The sequence below is a fragment of the Martes martes genome (assembly GCF_963455335.1).
Source record: "Martes martes genome assembly, chromosome: 6".
NCBI lineage: Eukaryota > Metazoa > Chordata > Mammalia > Carnivora > Mustelidae > Martes > Martes martes.
The window spans coordinates 83150541-83172581 of record NC_137893.1 but is presented as its reverse complement, the minus strand read 5'-3'; the positions used below and the strand labels follow the sequence as shown (position 1 = coordinate 83172581).

The 22041-nt window shown below is 41.0% G+C and overlaps 1 protein-coding gene across 1 annotated transcript; it reads right to left on the bottom strand.

The window, feature by feature from the left end:
* Positions 1 to 371: 371 nt before the first annotated feature.
* On the bottom strand, positions 372 to 7594 carry SRSF3 (serine and arginine rich splicing factor 3). The gene is made up of 6 exons (XM_080805604.1): positions 7470 to 7594; positions 5436 to 5643; positions 4053 to 4187; positions 1825 to 1863; positions 1508 to 1594; positions 372 to 1355 (listed from the first exon to the last, which is right to left on the bottom strand). Exons 2-6 carry the CDS (start codon positions 5639 to 5641, stop codon positions 1328 to 1330), a joined length of 495 nt encoding a protein of 164 aa, XP_080661730.1. The 5' UTR covers positions 5642 to 5643; positions 7470 to 7594; the 3' UTR covers positions 372 to 1327.
* Positions 7595 to 22041: the final 14447 nt, after the last annotated feature.

Below are 22041 nucleotides of genomic sequence, written 5' to 3'. Positions count from 1 at the left end.
AATTCTGCACTGTTACATTTGAACCATATAGTGAATTTTACATCATGATGGATCAATTTAGAATTCCCATGCAACACCTCAAATTATATAAAATGGAAGCAATTTTTAAAGCTTTGCAAAGGTCTCATGCTAATGATAAAACCCTTTTTTAATGGGTCACTTTGGGTTATAATGTACCATGTTGCTATACTTTAAAAATGTTGGTCACAGAGTATCATGGTCTTTGAACTAGCTCCTATTCCTAAAAAATGGTTAAGTACGAACAATCACGTAGGTGACAACCAAAAGTTCCCTTCAGCCTCAATTGTGTTTCTTGTAAGATTTGTGTAACTAACTGATTTCCATGGGACAAGAACTATGGTAATAGTGGGTTCGACTATTACACAATTATGCTAATATTTTATTAATTCAAAAGCACTTTACAAGAAAATATAAGTATGGCTTCCAATAGGAATGTTATACCTGGACTTGATACCAAGCTCACAGATTTTAGTTTTGCAAGGAAAAACAGGCTTTCAGGTTAAACAACAATTTGTAACCAAAACTTTAATCCCAAGGATTCTCACAAACATATTACAAATGACAGCATGAAAAAAAAATCTTGCACAGTAACTCAAAGTTCAGCTCTACAATGTACCCTTAAACTGGCAGAACACTGGTATCTTGAATAGTTTCAAATTACCAAATAGAGAATGTTACAAAGAGCTGTGTGTTCGTATACAGCAATTACTTAAGGAACTTATGACCTAAAATAAAGGTAAACTTTCTTGAAACTTCCAATTCTATACCAACTGGACACCCTGCCCAGCACGAAGACTAGTTGGATTTCTTTTTTTCTTTTTTTAAACCTCTAATCTAGTTTAACAGTGCAGCTTAATTTTAACCTGCTGGCTTGTGTTCATACCAGCTTTTAAAGACTGCTTATTTAACTACAGCTGCATACTATTATCCCAGCTATGGAAAGACTTCATTCAATTTTTGCCAGTTTTGTTCTCATAATATTAAATGTCAAGGTTTAGCTGGGCAGGAGTTAAGAGGTTTACCATCAGTCTATATAAGACTAAACTTCAAAGCAAATTCAATTTTGCTTAAGGGAACATTGTAAAGTAACAATTCTTGATATTACATGCCTCGTATGATCCATTCAAATCATAGAGAATTACATCTTTATGTGTCACTGTTCCAAGAGACAAACAAATGTGAACAGCTAAAACATCTTAAAAATGCACCAAGCTTATGAAGTCTCAAACAAAACTTGAATTTTCTGTACATACTCCTGTCAAATGAAGTTATTTCCTGTACACCACTCCTCTTGCAAACTGGTCTTCTATTTCCTTTCATTTGATCTAGATCGGCTAAAAAAACAAGAACCAAAGTTACATACATTTCTCAGTAACACAACTACATCAAAGGCTTTTATGGAAAAATAGTTAAAAATGGCTTAAGATGACCACTTCCTGTTTTAACTACGTTATTTATAAACAGTCTAAATCATTAAAGATCTTACCTACGAGACCTAGAAAAGGATCGGGACGGCTTATGATTTCTCTCCCGAGACAGTGATCTCTCTCTCCTCCTATCTCTAGAAAGGGACCTAAAATCAGAGGAAGAAAATCAGAACCATTCAGAATTATACACAACAAACATCTGTAAAAGTTTTCAAAAACGAGAAGCTGGTTCATTCCTGCAACACTGGCTCTATAGACCACTTGATTCCTTACTAAAGCCGCAGTCTTTTTACCTTTAGCCACGTCATTTATAAAATAGTTTAAGAACAGAATGCTGTCATTTCTGAGAACGTAACCAAAAAAGGTAGTTATTTACCTGCTCCGGCTGCGGGAGAAGCTTCTCCGTCTTGGAGATCTAAAAGCAGAAACAGGAAAATTAGGCTAATTGTCAATTAGTATTTATGGCGTGAGGCATTTCCCAACTTTTCAATCTCACTGTTGGGCCCAGTGATTGTGCCGAAGAACTGGCACCCATCGTCCAAAAAAATAAATAAAATGAAACTAAAAAAAAAAAATAGGAAAAAAAAACAGAAAAGAAAAAAAGGCACAGAAGGATTAAGGAACCAAAAGCTCAAGTGAAAAGCAGGTATTCCAACCATGGATTCACTTTAACAAAGAATGCTTCACAGCAGATCTGTCCAATGCAAAACTTCATGTCAAACTAACTCCACTACCCAAACACCACACCAAAATATAGTCCCACAAGTAGTTCCAAAAACAGTACCATAAACCAGTATTTGGAACCCATGCAAACCTATAAGTCCATGACAAGACTTAGGTACCAGGTGGATAGTGTAATTTTGTGAAAACGCGCTAGGTGTAAAATACTGATGCCATTAAGTGCTACATTAGAACTGCATTTGTGATCGTCACATTTAAGAGTGTGTTTAGGCTTATAAAAATTACCTTAAGCTTGGCCCACTTCACCCCCAAAATTTAAATTTTGAAAACTGTTAGTAAAACCATTTAAAGGTGATAGGATTCAACAAATTTTTGCTAGAAAGGAAAGCTAAATCTGTTAGAGTTATTAAAATTTTTAGTTTGGCATCTCACACATGCAAATAAGTTTCACTTGAAGGTCTAGTTACATTATGAGTTCCCTATCACCCTTAAAAGTTTTATTCAAGCAATATATATGTACGTTACCATTCAATTATGCACAGCCAGCCTTTGATCCAGAAAAAAGAATTACTTTAAGCCGCTTACTCCTTATTTTAACCAGCAGTAAACTGTATAAGCAGGAAAAACTTACTAGTTTTGGGTTTCAACAAGCTAGAAATGGTGAGGTGAGGCTGCCGGACTGACGGCCAGGAAGAATTTGCTGAAAAGGTTTTGCCAGATGTTGCGTTGGATTTAGTTGGTTGGCGAAGGGGGTGTTGTGGATTTTTCCTGCTTTTTTGTTAGCCGAAGGCTGCTGCTGTAGTTGTTGTGAAGACATTTGGTAAATAAACAGCTGAGCTGATTGGCCAGGAATGTGTGGGCGGTCGAGGTGGCTGCTGCCGATTTGGTTAAGGTTGGAGAGAAGGCTGAGAGAAAACAGCATGCTCGGGAACCAAAGGGCGGTGCAACCTGACGACTGGCCATGCCTGGGTCATGTGAAACGACACCAGCCAAGCTGAATGGGGCGCGCTGGTCACATGACGCTGAAAGGGCTAGTTGACTGGCTAATGCAGACTCAGAGGGTGGTGAGAAGAGACATGATGGTGACTCTGTAACGGGGTTCATTTTTATTAATAGATGGACCAAAAAGCACAAAAAAAAATGAAAAACAAGCCATCAGTACAACCATCTATTTAGCTAACAAATACTCTTTATTATGATGGGCAACAGTGTGTTGTTTTGTTTTTCAAAATAGCAAAAGGGGCAAGATTTTGAACTCGTATCTCCTAGAAGGACTTCACTCACCTGTAAGAGGTAAATTCAGTCCTATAGAAACTATTTTGGAGGTTTGAGGAGATGTGGAGTTAGCATCCAGACAATACTGCCTGGTCCAAGAATGATGCCATTTTCAATTATAAAAAAAACTGAAATCTCTCCTATTTGGGTTTGAAGAATAGATGACTGGGATTACTTTTTTAGCCCCCTTTATCGGTCAGTGATTTAAGTTAGTTTCAGAATGATTTCTACTTTACCAGTTGTAACATTACAACAGCTGCCTGGTTGATAAATACTACAACCGTGCTAACAGTAGAAAAAACACATTTTTGTGAAGAGCTAGAGTTGAATGTAATGTTTGTCATTATGGAGTCAAGAAATGGAAAAAGGCCTAAATTGAAGTATAAGGGAAGACTTGGAAAGATGCAACTAGAAGATGAACTAGAAGATAGATCCAAGATAGAAGTTACTGACTACCAACATGAACAGTGACCTAAAGACAAAAGCCAACACTCAGCACAACTCACATACCCCAAACTACACCCAGCCAATGTTTCATAAAAACCTCCGATTCTTCAAAGTTTAAAACCCACCAACAAACTTAAGAGAAATACCTGCTCCTATTAGCTACTCCATTACACCAATACCTCTAAACACGCTCTCAAGTACCTGCGGCGAGGTGGAGGACTTCTTCTCCGATAATCATCTCGAGGGCGACGACCCCAAGACGGAGGTGGGCCACGATTTCGACTTCTCTTTTCACCATTGGAGAGTTCCACTCTTACTCGGCAGCCACATAATGTTCTAAGGAAAGAAACATTATTACATTTAAAAGAGTTGAACAGACTTTCTAAGAGATGTGTATTAAAGCAAAAAGCAAGCACTCCTATTTAGCTTCTCGCAAAGTACACACCTCAATGTCTACAGAATCCTTAATAGCAAAACAAGTTTTTCTAATAAAGAAAACAAACTTTCTTACATTTTAGTGCTTTGTTCAACTCCATGGAAATGGGAGTTTTGTTTATTTAACATTTCAAGTGTGAAACCCATGGATTCATCCTCAAAGAACTAGTTCATCTGTACATCCTGCTGGGACTTCGAGATCCCGAGATCCCAACACTTGTTTATTGATCTTACTGTATGTGCTGGTCTTTTTCTCCTCCCTCCACAACCAATCTCCGTGCAAAGCAGTGAACTGAAGCATTTTGGCCATTTCACATCACCATCACCCCTCAATGGTCACTCAGTAACTGACACTTAGGAAACTGCCGCTGAGAAAAGTAATCCCCCACCTCTTCGTTGTTCCACATCTGTTTAGATAAACCATTATTTATTTGCACAGTGATTAGGAAGAGGTGGGGACCTGGAAAAATCTGTTTCTATAATGTGCTTGGATAAATGACCTTTTATACAGCTTTGTAGTCAATACTCAGACCCCTTAACTTTTGGATCTTAAGTATTAACCATTTCTCCTGGTTTCATGGGATCCAATAGTTCTCAAAGACCAGGAAGGAGGGGAAGGGCAGCACTAGTTTCCTCTAAGACTTAGGTGTTACTTATCAGCCAGTAAGAGGAGGACACCATAAACACAAAAGGATAGCTACATACTTCACCCTTCCTAAATATCTAAAACGCATAAAAGATGATGGTATAATAAGCCCCATGTAATCAACATCCAACAACAGTTGCCAGTCTGTGGCCATTCTTATTTGAAAAGAGTGTCTGATTTCCAACTATTTCAGAAACAACTCAAAGGTGACACCACAGGTGACACTTTGAGATGTAGATTAAAATGTTTTCATCACATTCTGGATGTAAAAATCCAACCGCCAGAACTGACCCAATAACTTATTCTCTTCACTGGCCACCTGAATAAAAGGAACCTTCCTGTGTATCTCCAGTAAAACTGTTCAGTCCTTTTTCATTGTAGCAAAGACTTATAGAAGTCTCTAATAACATTAACTTCAGATAGCCAAGAAGCCTTCTAAAAGCCACATGTCCTAGAAATTTTAAATATTATTTATCATCAGTATAAATTAGTCATTAAATTACCTCCCATCTAGTTCTCGGACAGCATCGGCTGCATCTCGGGGATCTTCAAATTCAACAAAAGCAAAGCCGGGAGGGTTTCTAGCAACCCACACACTTCGGAGCGGTCCATAATAGCCAAAAGCTCGTTCCAATTCAGTCTTGTTACCATTGTTTCCAAGATTACCTACATAAACCTTACAGTCCAATGGACAGGAATCACGATGCATTTCTGTAACAAAAAGAATACCCCAAACATTAATCATTTAATAATTGACACAGTGACAACAGATCCTTAAAAAAGAATGCTGAAATATTAAAAACCAACCAACTACTACCCTCGAAACACCCATTTCTCTTTAATCTGTACTGACAAACACCAGGAAGCCAGCACAAACTGTATTAAGAAAAAAAGGTCTCACTGAAAAATCCAGGGGGGGAAACAAACACTGAAGGGGCATTTACTATAATCTTGGCACTGAATCAGGGACTTTTACAATTAATCTTAAAAATAAAGCTCTTAGAAAAAGTAGGATAACTTGCTGAAGCAAATCCTGGAGACACAAAAACCAAATGAAACACTGCTTAAAACAAGACAGTAGTTAAGGCTGAGCCCCTTGAAAAATGATACTAATGTGCCCTCCTAAACAAAAACTTAACCAGTATCACTCCTCAAGCAGCTTAGTGTTAGGTTTAAAAAAAAAATGTACATCACAGTGCTGTGAAGTGTGTAAACCAGGCGATTCACAGACCTGTACCCCTGGGCTAATAATACATATGTTTATAAAAAATTTAAAAAATTAAAAAAAATGTACATCACAGCAGCACTATTCTCAACAGCCAAAATCAAAAGATAAACGGATAATCAAAATGTATTACCCACACAATGGATTATTATTCAGAATGAAGTACTGATTAAGTGCTTCCAACATGAATACAGACAACATGCTATTACAGATGCTAGATACAAAAGTACACATGCTAAGATTCTACATATATGAGATATTCAACAAGTAAACCCAGAGACAGATTACTGGTTACCAGCAGCTGGGGAAGAGGGCAGGGGACACGGGGAACAGCTGCTTAATAAGGTACAGGACTCCTCAGGGGATAAAAATGGTTTGGAACTAGACAGGATGGCCGCACAGCACTAGGAATGTACAGAATTGCACTTTAAAACGAAATTTATGTTAATTTCACCGGAGAGGGGAGGGATTTCTTAGAGCACGTATTTACTGCCCTTTGGGGTCTTGCATTTGATGTATCTTCGGAAAAAAAATCACCTCGACAATGAATCAAAATCAACCTATAGGCCAGTTTCAACTACAAAAGAGTAGCCAACCCAATAACCCAGCTTAAGGGTTTCTCATAAACTACGCTCTTCTCACTCTGGGCTTATCCAATTAAAAAAACTAGTCCAGACACATCCTATTTGCATGACCCCACCCTGTACCCTGGAGTTCTGAAGCCAAATCATTGCTGGAGGTTGGTTTTTTTAAGAACTTAGCCGTAAACCGTTTCAGAGTACTATCAACGGGAAACTGCTACGAGAACAAGGCTATTCAAGCAAGATCCTTCGGTTAAAAAAAAAAAGTGACAGGGTACAGAAAATCACATTAAAATTAGATAAAAATACAGGTGAGTACAGAAAACCCGTAATATGGACCAAAAGGTCCAATCTCGATTGGTGACTTGAGAAAAAAAATTTCAGAGTAGCTCCCAAAGAAAACGTGGGGGGGGGGGGAAGGCGCCATAAATTGAAAGGCCGCAGCACGGAATACAATTCCGTTAGCGGCTCCCCCACTTTGCCTTAACTTTCAGGTAATCCCACTTCTCAATTCACCCCTCGCCCCCATAAAAGTTTATAAACACCTCCACTTCGAGGCCCAGGTACATTCTCTGACGGGCCAAAAGCCCCCGCCACCGCCCCATGCCGAACGTCACAAAATGGCGGCGGCGTCTCTTTGTCTCAACCTGGCGCCGCCATCGGGCCTGGTCCTTCCGCGATCCTGTTAGGTGCCATTTCCCACTACACTCCTTTAGTCGCCGGTCACTTACCGAGATCTTGGATTAGAAAGCTGACGCTCAAATCAACACACCCTCGGATGGGTCTTCCCGCGTCCCGCTCCCCACCCCTCCCGGCTCCAGCAGATGCTCTCGCTGACCCGGCGTCCACGAAATGGCGGACCACCGCCTTCTCCTCGCCCCTATTTATAGGCCAAGCTGAAGTCACATGATTGGACGGGCTCGTCCAATGAGAGGCGAAGGAGGCCGTGACGTTACGGCCAGAAACGCAACGAGAATCGCGGTTGCTGGGAGCGCGCTCTGGCTGTGGCGCTGGGACCGCGGGGGACCTAAGCCGCCTCGCTCCAGTAGCTTCGGCCCTGGGGCATCCTCGGGTGTTTACGCGTGGACGTTCTCCAAGTTACACTCAGTCCCCTTTCCCTCTTCTCCGGATAGGCTGGGGTTTCATAACACTACTGTCGTCGCTCCCAAACACCGATTGAGCCGTTTGCTCCGAATAAGGTTTAGATAGTAGATGAATTCGTTAATTACTTCATCCTCGAGAACGGTTAGACTGGGATTAAGACACTCGCGTTTACAAACGTGCTTTAGAGTTTCTCCCAAGGTCACTGAGCTGTGTATGACCAAGCTGCCAGCAGAGCTGTACACCAAGCTGTCCCCGCTCACGTCCCACACTATGGAAAAGCCCGATCCTGGAAAGCCGGCCGGACTCTGGCTGGTTTCCCGCCTCTCATCCAAACCGGAGCTTTTGGCAGAGAGGGGTGGTGTCATTAGCCGGGACTCAAAATGTTTAATAGAAACTCAAAGGCCAATGAGACCTGTCAGGCCATCTGGACGCTCACCTTTAGCAAATAACAGCAAAAGGAACTTCCTGAAGAAGAATTAGTTTCAATACTGGGCCCCCAGACGAATGCCAGGAAGGGCACCTCAGGCCTTTCTCGTCAAAGAGGCTACGTTGACTTGAGGGTGGGGCTCGGGTCCTTGGACCACTCACATTTTCCTCTGTTTTCCACTTCCCTCTAGAGAAAGAGAGCCACAAGAATAGTGAACTACTGGGAGAGAAATACCTCAATCGTGCTTGGAAAATGGTTAAGCTCTCTCTCTCTGGAACAGTGAGTTACGCTGGGAAGTTTGTCTGGTGTCTTGAAACCTACTCTCCTATCCCCTTTCAGTGCTGCACGACTTATGGCTAAAATTTAAATCTTTCCAGAAAAAAATAACAGTACCTTTTATTTTCATTCACAAGGTGAAGGATATGCCATTATTTACTTACTGCTTCCAGGTATTTTCTTTGGAAACCTTATCTTCTATTGTGGCTCTAAAACATTTATGCGTCGTGGGGGAAAAAAATACAGAAATTTAAAGGCTCTGAGCCTTAGTTTTCTCACTGTAAAATAGGAATTTCATACTGCAGGGAAAGAGAAGGAATGGGAACTACAGTTCTTGAGCCAGGACTTGTGCTGGCCTAACCTGGGGTGTTTCCCAGGTGAGGGGGGGTTTTAGCAAACCCTTTTTCTTTCTCTTCTTACTTTTCTTTCCTTCTCTGTATGTTTTTCTCTTCTGGCTCACTTATATTGCCTTGATTTGATCCCCTCCTCTGTGTAAGCTTTTCTCTTCTTTTAAATTTTATTTTCTTCTGCCAAAGCAAAAGCTTTAAAGGCAGACATTCCTGGATCTGAACTACCTAAGTCCCCCTACTTAATACTAAAGTATCTTGAGAAGAACCCCTTAGCCTGTCTCAGAATTAATTTTTTCTGTAAAATGGGATAATATCAGCCTTGCAGGGTTGTTACGTGTTGTCTCTTCCCACAGGAACTTCAGTTTTTGTCTGTTGTGGTCACTCCTGCATCCCTGGGGCCTAGAAACAAATCTCGCACAGAGCACATATATGTATTTTAGATAGATAGATAGATAAGTAGATAGAGATATACTTTTATTTTATTTTATTTATTTATTATTTTATTTTATTTATTTATTATTTTATTTATTATTTTATTTTTTATTTTATTTTTTATTTTATTTATTATTTTATTTATTATTTGACAGAGAGAGCACAAGCAGGGAGAGCAGCAAGCAGAGGAAGAGGGAGAAGCAGACTCCCAGCTGAGCAGGGAGCCCGATTTGGGGCTCAATGCCGGGACCCTGGGATCATGACCTGAGCCTAAGGCAGCTGCTTAACCAACTGAGCCACCCAGGCGCCCTTAAACATATTTGTTTAATCATTTAATGACCTAAAGAAAGTATGTATGTGGATCAGTTGACAATCTCTAATCAAAAAATGCTCTTTTCAAAGAGTATCCTATTCTTTCCCACCATCTTTCCTGTTTTTTGGGGTTTATGTATGTAATGCTTGTCCAGCATGCATCTTTCAATGGAGCACTCTTAATCCCTCCAGCTGTATTCCAGAATACATTTTGAACCTCCTACAGCCAACCACCCACACTTTCCATCTTCTGATAACAGCATACAAAGTGAATTATCTATTTAAATTATAGATTATTTTAATGTTACTTTAAATTTATTCAACCACCAGCCGCTCTTAAACCACATGGATCTTCAAAGGGCCGTATCAGTATTTCTTGGTGGGGACAGGGAATGGGGATCATATATTATAGTAAACATCTCTTGATTTCTTCTGGGGAACTACCTTTCTCATCGTAGACCATGGTATTGATTCAGGGGCGGTTGGGTTAATTAAATCATTCTGGTGCGTAGCACTCCTCCCCCACCCCAATTAGTTCAGGAATGGATGAGCAATCCAATCAGACCAGTCAGCTGCTAATTTTCTAATTCTAGCCCTGCTGCTAGGTCAACCAGAGGTGTGCTCATTTCCTCTGACTAGTAGGCTCCTGAGCCTGGGCAGCCATCCTGTTTCCATGAGGAAAGAGGTAGCCTGCAGTGGATCCAACCTGAAGGAAGGGAGAGAGCTGAGAGATGGAGAACAGAGTCCTAGAACTCTTGTTTAAGAAGCCCTGAACCCAGTTCTACTTCTGGAATTCCCTAACGTACCTTCTCTAACACCTCACCCAATTTGCCTAAGCCACTTGAGTTGTTTTTATTTTCCTGACACTAGCAAACAGAAAGATTCCAAATACTTCACAGACCTTTCCTCTGAAACCAATAAACATTATATGTTAATTAATCCATTAAAAGAGTTAAAAAAAAAAAAAAGATTCCGAATACAGAAATTACTCTGACACACACTTCTCAGTACCTCAAGTTGAGAATCGTGGCACTGAGTTTTCTTCTGATTCACAAATTCACCCCTTACCAATTCCCTAAGTACTTTTTTTCTTTTTAAGGAAAAAAATGACTGATGGCCAGGCATAAATATCTATGTATAAGAATTAATACTTTAGGGGCGCCTGGATGGCTCAGTGGGTTACACCTCTGCCTTCAGCTCTGGTCATGATCCCAGAGTCCTGGGATCCAGCCCTGCATTGGGCTTTCTGCTCAGCAGGGAACCCGCTTTCCCCCCCAACTCTCTGCTTCTGCTCTGCCTACTTGTGATCTCTCTCTCTCTGTCAAATAAATAAATTAAATCTTAAAAAAAAAAATTAATACTTTAGAGGCACCTGGGTGTCTCAGTCGGTTAAGTGTCTACCTCCAGCTTAGGTCATTGGGATTAAGCCCCTCATCGGGCTCCTTGCTTAGCAGGGAGCCTGCTTCTCTCTCTCCTCCCCACTCATGCTCTCTCTCATTATTGCTATCTCTGTCTCTCTCTTTCAAATAAATAAATAAAATCTTTTTAAAAAATTAATACTTTAAATATTGTGATTGACTTCAAGTATAGAAGAAAATCTAGTAAGAGCATGGGTCATGACAATAGTTCATTAACTACTTGGTTCAGTGACTATACTGGCAGGTAGCAGATGGCACATTCAACAAAGAGTTAACTGAAGAGGTAATTATTTACAGGGCTAAGGAAACCCACTTGGGAAGAGTTTGCTCCCTGTGGCAGTTCTTAGACCCAATGAAGCAAGAAATGGAGCAGGATTACCAAAAGCAGCTAAATGCTATGGCTATGAATAGAGGCCACTCTGGCCTTAGGTAGAGGAACTGCAGCAGCCCAGTTGGGGGGCAGTGGGGGGGGGGGAGAGTAGGGATGTTTGGAAGTGGAATAATTGGACTTAACCTCTCTTCCCATATCCCATCTTTTAATGGTGACTCCTACTGCCCAAAAGCCATCAGGAAACCTGAGGGCAAGAGAGCTGAGTGATGCAGGCTTAGAGGTCAGCCTCACAGGCACAGAGCAGGTCAGAGAAGACCAGAAAACTGATTCAGCACTGTGTTGTCCAATACAGCAGCCACTGGACACACATAGCTATTTGAGTCCCAATTTACATGTGCTGTAAATGTAAAATACATGCACTTAGTGTATAAAGAAAGAATGTAAAATATCTCATTTTTATGTTGATGGTATATTAAAATGATAATTTTTTGATGTATTGGGTTAAATAAATGATATTATTAAAATTAACTTCATCTCTTTCTTCATACTTTTTAATTGTGCCTACCAGCACATTTAAATTACATGTTTAGAGGAGCCTGGGTGGCTCAGTTGATTGGGTGGCTCAGTGAATTGGGCGTCTGCCTTCGGGTCAGGTCGTGATCTGATAGATAGGTTGTGATCAGGGTAGATCCCTGCATCAGGCTCTCTACCTTCCCCCTCTGCTCCTCCCCATTGCTTGTGTGTGCGATCTCTCTCTCTCTCAAATAAATAAATAAATAAAATCTTTTTAAAAAAGATTTTATTTATTTATTTGGCAGACAGAAAGAGATCACAAGTAGTCAGAGAGGCAGGCAGAGGGAAAAAGGGAAGCAGGCTCCCCGCTGAGCAGAGAGCCCGATGCGGGGCTCAATCCCAGGACCCTGAGATCATGACCTGAGCCAAAGGCAGGTGCTTAACCCACTGAGCCACCCAGGGGCCCCTAAATAAAATCTTTTTAGGGGCGCCTGGGTGGCTCAGTGGGTTAAAGCCTCTGCCTTCAGCTCAGGTCATGATCTTAGGGTCCTGGGATTGAGCCCCGCATCGGGCTCTCTGCTCAGCGGGGAGCCTGCTTCCTCCTCTCTCTCTGGCTGCCTCTCTGCCTACTTGTGATCTCTGTCTGTCAAATAAATAAATAAAATCTTTAAAAAAAATCTTTTTAAAAAATTTAAAAAATAATAAAATTACATGTTTGGCTCACATTATATTTCTATTGGATGGTGTTGATCTCAAGGGACAAATGAAAAAAACCACACACAATTATGATTAATAACATTTAAAAACTCATTCTATTCCTGGACAATTACTTGAAAATAGTGTTTCTGAAAATTATATCATTTTAAGCTTTTTTTTAACCTAGTTGCTTTGATAGTTAACTTTTCTATGCTTTTTTTTAATATGATTCCTTGAAATAGTTTTGGGGATATTACATATTACATATTTAATATTTAATATTACATATTACATATTTAATAATCATTCATTCATTCAAAAAGCATTTATTAGGTACCTTCTATTTTCCAAATGCCAAGATGGATTTGGAGGAAAAAATAATAAGTCCAAACAGAGCCTCAGGCATCTGACATCATGGGCTAAATTCTAATACAGGGGGAATTAGAAGAAGAATGACACAAGCAGTTGTGAAATTATTTATGTGCAAAATGGTCTGGAGAGGGAAATGGTGCCTTAAGACTATATCATAGGAAGGCCCCCTGGGTGGCTGAGTTGGTTAAGGGCCCAACTCTTGACTTCAGCTCAGGTCATGATCTCAGGATTATGAGACTGAGGCCTGAGTCAGGCTCTGTGGTCAGCATGGAATCTGCTTGAGATTCTCTCTCTCCCCTCTACTTCTCCTCTTGCTTCCTTTCTGTCTCTCTCCAATAAATAAATAAATAAAATCTCTTAAAAAAAAAAAAGAAGAACACATCATAGGAGAAAAAAAAAGAATGTATCATAGGAAAGATTGCCCCAAGAAGGCTTTCCAAAGGAAGTTATGATCAAGCAAAAGCAAGAGGGCAAAATTTGTGAGAGGAGTGAGAGAATGTTCTGGAAAAGGGTACAGAATGTGTAAAGTTCCTGTAGTAAATTAGAGGAGTTTAAAAAAAAAATCAAATGTGGCTGCAGCACAAAGGAATAATTTGAAATTTTATTAATATGTAAAATTAATATGTAAAATATGCAATTTGTAAAATTCATTTATACATGTATCAACAAGTACTTACCAAGTGCCTACTAAGTGCTTTCAAAGAAGAAAGGTGAATCAGTGACAAATATTATGCAGCCATAAAAAGGGATGAGTCTGTGCCATTTTTGACAACACGGATGCAACTGGAGGGTATTATGCTAAGTGGAATAAGTCAGACTGAGAAAGTCAAATAGCATATGATTTCACTCATATGTGGAATTAAAAAAAAAACCCAAATGAATAAACAAAAAGCAAAATCAGACTTGTAAGTACAGAGACTGTATTTGGTGGTTGCCAGAGGGAGGTGGGTAAGGAGATGGGCAAAATGGATGAAGGGGAGTGGGAGACACAGGTTTCCAATTATGGAATGAATAAATCATGGGAATAAAAAATAGCAAAAGGAATATAGTCAATGATATTGTAATAACATATGGTAGCAGATGGTAGCTACATTTAGGGTGAACATAGCATAATGTATAAGCTTATCCAATCACTATGTTCTATACCTGACACTAATGTAACATTGTGTGTCAACTATATGGTGCCTGGGTGGCTCAATTGGTTAAATGTCTGCCTTTGGCTCAGATCATGATCCCGGGGATCAAGACCTGCATTGGGCTCCCTGCTCAGCGGGGAGTCTGCTTCTCCCTCTACCCCTCCGCCATGCTCGTGATCTCTCTCTCTCTCATACTCTCTCTCTCTCAAATAAATAAATCTTTAAAAAATGTTTTTGAAAAGATCGATCAGTCACATTCATTCAGTCAATCAAATTAATTGAGTATTTACATTTCTCTGAGATAGGCCGCAAGCTGTTGCTATAATGCTATGTTAGAAGTATGTGCACCAAAAAAAAAAAAAAAAGAAAGAAAAGAAAAGGTATGTACCCACTAGACTTTCTCCTCCTCCACATGGAATGTTCCAGGTGACAACTGGACTTTTCCTTTTCTTTTGTTTTTTCTTTTAATATTTTATTTATTTATTTGACAGACAGAGATCACAAGTAGGCAGAGAGGTAGGCAGGGAGAGAGAGGGGGAAGCAGGCTCCCCGATGAGCAGAGAGCCCGATGTGGGGCTTGATCCCAGGACCCTGGGACCATGACCTGAGCTGAAGGCAGAGGCTTAACCCGCTGAGCCACCCAGGCGCCCCTGGACTTTTTATTTTCAAGGGGGGGGCAGGGTTCTTGTACCTGGAAAGGAATAATGATTGATTCTGGGGTTGGTTTTGTTTTGTTTGTTTGTTTAAGATTTTATTTATTTGTGTGCAAGAGACAGAGAGCATGAGCAGGAGGAGGGGCAGAGAGAAAGGGAGAGGCAGATTCCCCACTGAGCGGGGAGCCAGACAGGGGGCTCTATCCCAGGACTCCCAGTCATGACCTGTGCCAAAGGCAGATGCCCAACCGACTGAGCTACCCAGATACCCCTAATTCTGGTGTTTTGATTAATATTAAATTAATCAGTTTCAAATTCTTCAATCCATTTCTTTTTGTACCATTAAGCTAAACTTCCAGTCATCGTTATTTTATTTTCTAAAAACGAATGTTTCATAATAAAATAAATATTTCCCACTGTCCTTAGATAAATCTTTAATAGAATCAGAAATTTGGGATGCCTGCCTGGCTCAGTCAGTTGAGCATGCAACTTTTGATCTCAGGTTGTGAGTTCAAGCCCCACGTTGAGTGTAGAGATTACTTAAAAAAAAAAAAAAGGTAATAGAATAAAAAATTAATCAGAACTTCCCTAACCAAACTTTATACATTTGACTGATTTAATTCCTTTAAATATATCCAGCAACATTTGTACATTTAACACTCTGAATTTTCTGAAACATTGCAAAGGTCTATCACAGCAGACTGAGAATTCTAACAAGCAAGATCTCTGGTGTTCATGGATTGGAAGGCTTAATATTGTTAAGATGGCAATCCCACCCAAAGCAATCTACAGATTCAAAGTAATCCCTACCAAAATTCTAAAGGCCTTTTTTTGCAGAAATAAACAAATCAATCCTCAAATTCATATGATTTCAGAAGAGACCCCAGTAAACAAAAATAATATTAAAAAATAAGAACAATTTTGGGGTACTAACACTTCCTAACTCCAGAACTTACTATAGTACTAAGCTATAGTACTCAATAGATTGTAGTATTAGCACAAAGATAGACATATAGACCAATGGAATAGAATTAAGAGTCTGGAAATAAACCCATACATCTGTGGGCAACTGATTTTTGAACAAGGGTCAAACCTATTTAATGAGGAAAGAATAGTCTCTTCAACCAAAAATGTTGTGACAACTGAATATCCACAAGCAAAAAAAGAAAAAAAAATTGAAATCCTACCTCATACCATATAAAAGAGAATTAACTGCAAATTTACCAATGACCTGAGTATTAGATTCCAAAATGTAAACTCTTATATGAAAACATGAGGGTAAATCATAACCTAGAATTTGGCAACGGATTCCTAGATATGACACCAAAAGTACTAGCAACAAAAGAAAAAACAGTGAAATTGAACTTCATCAAAATTAAAAATGTTTGCGTGTTAAAAGGCATTATTAAAAAGTTCAAAGGCAGCTGCTCTGTAATAAAGAATTTGTCTGGTCAGTGTCTCAGTCTCCTGACATTGAGCTTCTAAAACCCTTGGAATTTCCTGAGCAACCAGCCGGGCAGAGGGGGGTGGGGGTGGGGCCTGATGATGAAATCAATCATGTAGCCAATGGTTTAATCAGTTAAACCTATATAATCAAACTCCCATTAAAAACTCTAGGCTGTGGTTTAATCAGTTAAACCTATATAATCAAACTCCCATTAAAAACTCTAGGCTGAGGGTGTCTGGGTGGCTCAGTGGATGAAGCCTCTGCCTTCCGCTCAGGTCATGATCTCAGGGTCCTGGGATCGAGCCCCACATCGGGGCTCTCTGCTCAGCAGGGAGCCTTCTTCACCCCCCCCCCCCCCGCCTGCCTCTCTGTCTACTTGTGATTTCTCTCTCTCTGTCAAATAAATAAATAAATAATCTTTAAAAACAAACAAACTCTAGGCTGAAGCTCAATGGAACTTTCCAGTTGGTAAATATATTGATGTGCATGAAGAGTGATGTACTCTGATTCTATGAGGAGAGAGCCCAGCTCTGTGTTGGGGATGCTCCCAGTACTTCCCCTATGCATCTCCCTATTTGGTTCTTCCTGACCTATATCCTTTCTTTTCTTTTCTTTTCTTTTCTTTTCTTTTCTTTTCTTTTCTTTTCTTTTTAAGGAATCTCCATACCCCATATGGGGATTGAACTCAGGACCCTGATATCAAGAGTCACATGCTCTACCAACTGAGCCAGCCAGGCAACCCATGACCTACATTCTTTATAATAAAAATGGAACTGCATAAAAATGGTTTCTCACATTCTATGAGTCATTCTTGTGAATTATCCAACCTAGGGGGTCATGGAAACCCCTACATTTGTAACCACATGTTCAAGAGTGCAGGTGCCCTGGGGACCTCCAGATGCTGAAGCTGGTGTCTGAAGTGGAAGTTGTCTTGTCAGGAACTGTACCCTTAAACCTCTAGTTTCTGACACTAACTCTGGGTGTCTAATATCAAGCTGAATTGCAACAAGTGGAGTTGAAACGGAATAAGAGCCTGCAGAGCAGAAGAAAATATTTTTCAGGGGTGCCTGGATGGCTCAGTCGGTGAAGCATCTGCTTTGGGCTCAGGGTCCTGGGATTGAGCCCCGTGTTGGGCTCCCTGCTTACAGGAAACCTGCTTCTGCCTCTCCTCCCTGCTCATGCTCTCTCTCGTTCTCTCCCTCAAGCAAATACATAATATCTTTAAAAGAAAAAAGAAAAAATATTTTGCAAATCACATATTCGATAAAAAAAAGAAGTCATATATCTGGTAAGAGTCTAATACTTGGAACTAGTATAGAGCACTCTTACAACTCAACAACAAAAAGATAACTCAATTTAAAAAATGCCCAATAGCACCTGAAAAGATGCTCAGCCTCATTAATTATTAGGAAAATGCAAACCAAAATCACAATGAGATATAATGTCACACCCATTTGGTTGGCTATAATAATGTTTGAAAGGAAAATGACAAATTCTGGGGAGGGTGTGGAGAAATCAGAACCTCATACACAGCTGGTGGGAATGTAAAATAGTACAGTCACTATGGAAAAGTTTTGCCATTCTTCACAAAGTGGAACATAGAATGGCCTTGTGACATAGTAGTCCCACTTCTAGGTACAGACCCAAAAGAATTGAAGACTGTTCCTCAAACAAGTCCAGGCACATACATACTCACAGCCGCTGGATTCACAATTGCCAACAGGCAGGAACAGCCCAATGTCCATCAATGAATAAACAAATCGTGGTTTATACATACCATGAAATATGATTCAGCTATAAGAAGGGATAAAGTACTGGTATATGAGCCTTGAAAACATGCTGAGTGAAAGAAGCCAGGCACAAAAGGTCACATACTGTATGATCCCATGGATAGGAAATATTCAGAATGAGTAAATTCACAGTTAGAATGCAGACTGGAAATTGTCAAAGATGAGTGGGGAGCAGATTTCTTTTTTTTAAGATTTTATTTATTTGAGGAGAGAGAGAGAGAGAGAGAGTGGGGGTGTGTGGGCACAAGTGGGGGAGGGGCAGAGGGGAGGGAGAAACAAGACTCCCCTGCCAAGCAAGGAGCCTGGCCTGGGACCCTATTCCAGGACCCTGGGACCATGACCTGAGCTGAAGGCAGATGCTTAACTGACTGAGCCACCCAGGGGCCCTGGGGAGCAGATTCTTAATGGGTGCCAGGTTTCCTTTGGGGATGATGAAAATATTTTTGGAGTATTCTAAACCTCTAAGAGAACTCTTATAAATGTAATATAATAGGCTGAATATTTGTGTCCCCACCCCCCACCAAATTCATATGTTGAAATGCTAATCCTTGTGATTGTATTTAGAGGCAGGCCTTTAGGAGGTAATTAGGTCATGAGCTTGGAGTCCTCATGAACGTGATCTGTGCCCTTATAAGAAGAAGCTAGAGTACTCTCCAGCCCTCTTTTGACTATGTGAAGACACACAGAGACACGGGCACACATAGAGACATATAGACACATAGCAAATCTGAACAGGGGATTCACCAGAACCAGACCAGGCTGGCTGGCACCCTGATCTTGGACTTCCAGCCTCCAGAACTGTGCAAAATAAATTTATGTTGTTTGTAAGCCACCCAGCCTACAGTACTTCATTAGAGCAGCCCAAGCTAGGACATTTAGTAAGTCAAATCTATACAAAATAAAAAAATTAAAAAATCAAATAAATCTATAGATATGATACATCAAGGTGTTGACTCTGGACCAGCATGTGGGATCTGAATGCTAAGTATTTGATGACATTAAGGAATTACAATTAATCTTTAAAGAATTTTGATAATACCATGCTTATGATTTTTAAAGTGTCTGCCTTTTAAAGATATGTGCTGAGATACACATGAAATGATATGAGGTTCTAGATTTGCTTCAAAATAATATGGGGATGGAGGAAGTGGATGGGGGCACAGATCAAGCAAGCTGAGAAGGGTTAGCTGAAGCTGGGCAACAGGTACGGGGTTCATTATGTTCTCCTGTCTACTTTTATTATATGTTTGAAATTTTCCATAATAAAAAAAAAAAAGGAAAGAAGCAGAAAGAGGAGAGTGGAAAGAAAAAGGGGGAAGAAATAACTATCCTGCTGCTGATGTCATAATACTGTAGCGTTTTATAGATTACAGCACATTTAGGGGCTCCAGGGTGGCTCAGTCGGTTAAGCATCTGCCTTCAGCTCAGGGCATGATCTCAGGGTCCTGGGATGGAGCCCCAAGTTGGGCTCCCAGCTCATCAGGGAGTCTGCTTGTCCCTCTACCCCTCCCCCAACCCGTGCACACGCAGACGCAATTTCTCTCTTTCCAAAAAATAAATAAATAAATCTTTAAAAAGAAGAATTTCTGGATTACAGCACATTTACATGCAGTCATTCAGAGATGATAGATGAGCTCCCAGCTTCTTGGTAAACCTCTTCCCTGCCAACCACAAGCCTGCCCGCCTTGGGACCGAGGCCAGACTGACACATAGAAAACAATAAAGGTTCATCAGAAGTGAGTATGAAAGCTCTCATTCCCAGCCCTGCCCACACTTGCCCAGAGGTTCTGCAGCGATCAGTTCCTCTCAGGCTTGGCCTGAGAGCGAAGACAGACTGTAACATAGGGATCCCCCCACAACAGCACCTCTTTTGCTCCTGGTCTTTTTCCAGCCTCTCCAAGCCAGATTTGATTGCTTCACACTGCTTGCCACACAGTGTAGAATTTAAATTACAAGTGTACCTAGCTGAAGCTTTATTCTCCAGGCAAAAATCTGTAGCTTGCTTGGTGAGTTTTTGTTTGTTCTTAAAGTTTAAGGAGCAGGGCCCGCAAGTTTGGGGTGTTCAATACAAGTTAGAGCTGAGATTTCTGTTTAAGTTATACTTCCTCTCTCTCTTGTGTCTAGGGAAGGTGAAGTCCTATCAAAGTGGGTCACAGAATCAGCAAGTTTGGGAAACAATTAGCTTCAGGCCTTCAAATTTTCATTTTAAGTTGGTTCCCAGTTTCCAATAATCATCAGTTAAGGATCCGATTCCCTCTAGCTTGGGGGTCACAAGACCACGTGTGGGAGGGGGCTGAGAGCTAATTTGAGTAATTCCATCCCACCCACCTGCCCCCAGTGCCTTCCCACCAAACACCTTTCTCCTCAGGTAGCTGCTCCCTACCCTCAATCCAACGCAGGCACTAATCATTCACCTTGGTTTTTCTCTGGGATTTACCTGATTTATAAAATGTTAATTGTACACTTGAAACAAGTGGAAAGTGGGATACAGAAGGGTTAAGTAAATTGCCTGAGGTCACACAGCTTGGAACGGATGGAGATGGGATTCAAACCTCAGGTCTGGCTTTGGAGCCTGAAGATCATCCCAGGAGCGCAATGCAGCAATGTTGAGAAATTGTGGCCATTTGGAAAGGCTGCCTTTGACATATCTGGGTGTGTGTGTTTGTTTTTTCAGCTCCAAGGAACAACATGTTACATGAACACATGTCCTTCCTTGCTGTGCCAGCCCCCTCTGGCAGCTGGGTTCCTGAGTCTCCCTTGCCAACTTCAGCTCCACCCTCTACCCCCACCCCCTCCGGGTAAACGTCAATGCCTGCCTGCCTCAGTGTATTGCCTTATTTGGTTCTCAGGCCCACAAAGAGGTCTGGAAAAGGATCCAGGCCTGAGTAAAGGAATTGCTTCTGCAGCTAGGGGATGAGAAATCTTTATTTCACAGATCCTGGCTGGTACTGTGGAAATCATACATGTAGGGAAATGAGTTTGCTCAAAAGAAACTACAAGAAGCAACTGAAGAGGGCCAACAGAGGTATCAAGATGTCACAAGTTCTAGTGTGTGCTTAATTCTGTGCTTGGAAAGAGATTTATTTTTCAGCTCCCCCCACGGCTGTCTTTCTTTTTTCCCTTCTTTTCTGAATTGCTAGGGCCTACACACCAATCTCTAGTTTATAGCCAAGGAAACTCACAAGTCTAGAAAGTGCAAAAAATTTTAGGTAGCTGGTACTATAACTGTTGTCATAATTTAGCAATGCCTGCCTGTATCACTTAAACAGCCTTGTAAACTGGGTTTAAAGAGTGTCTATCTCCTCTTTCCCCTACTCATTTTCTTTTTTTAAGATTTAGTTTTTGGGGAAAAAAAAAGATTTAGTTTTTGGGGCACCTGGGTGGCTCAGTGGGTGAAGTCTCTGCCTTCAACGCAGGTCATGATCTCAGGGTCCTGGGATCGAGCCCCACATCAGGCTCTCTGCTCAGCAGGGAGCCTGCTCCCCCCCCCCCCCGCCCCCTGGCCTGTCTCGGCCTACTTGTGATCTCTCTTTCTCTCCATCAAATAAATAAATAAAAAATCACTTACTCAAGGTCCCAGAACTCAGAATTACCAGTGCCAGGTTTGACCCCTGAGTCAGGATACCAGCCACAGGCCCACTCTGCTTCTGAGCCCTCCGGGTATCTGATTCCTTACTCCACCTAACCCATCACAGATGATTCCCTTCCTCCAGCATCTCTGTCTTCTCCATCTCAGTTTTTTTTTTTTTTTAAATAATTTTTTTAAGGATTTTATTTATTTCTTTGACAGAGACAGATCACAAGTAGGCAGAGAGAGGAGGAAGCAGGCTGCAGGCTGAGCAGAGAGCCTGATGTGGGAGTCGATCCCAGCACCCTGAGATCAGGGCCTGAGCTAAAAGCAGAGGCTTTAACCCACTGAGCCACCCAGGCGCCCCTCCTCCCTCTCAGTTTTATAAGTTCCCAACTATCTGGCTCCTCCTCCTCAGTGCCCACTAATGCAGGGAGCCCTCATGGTTTCCTCTCGGTCTCTGTGGGGTGCTCCAATC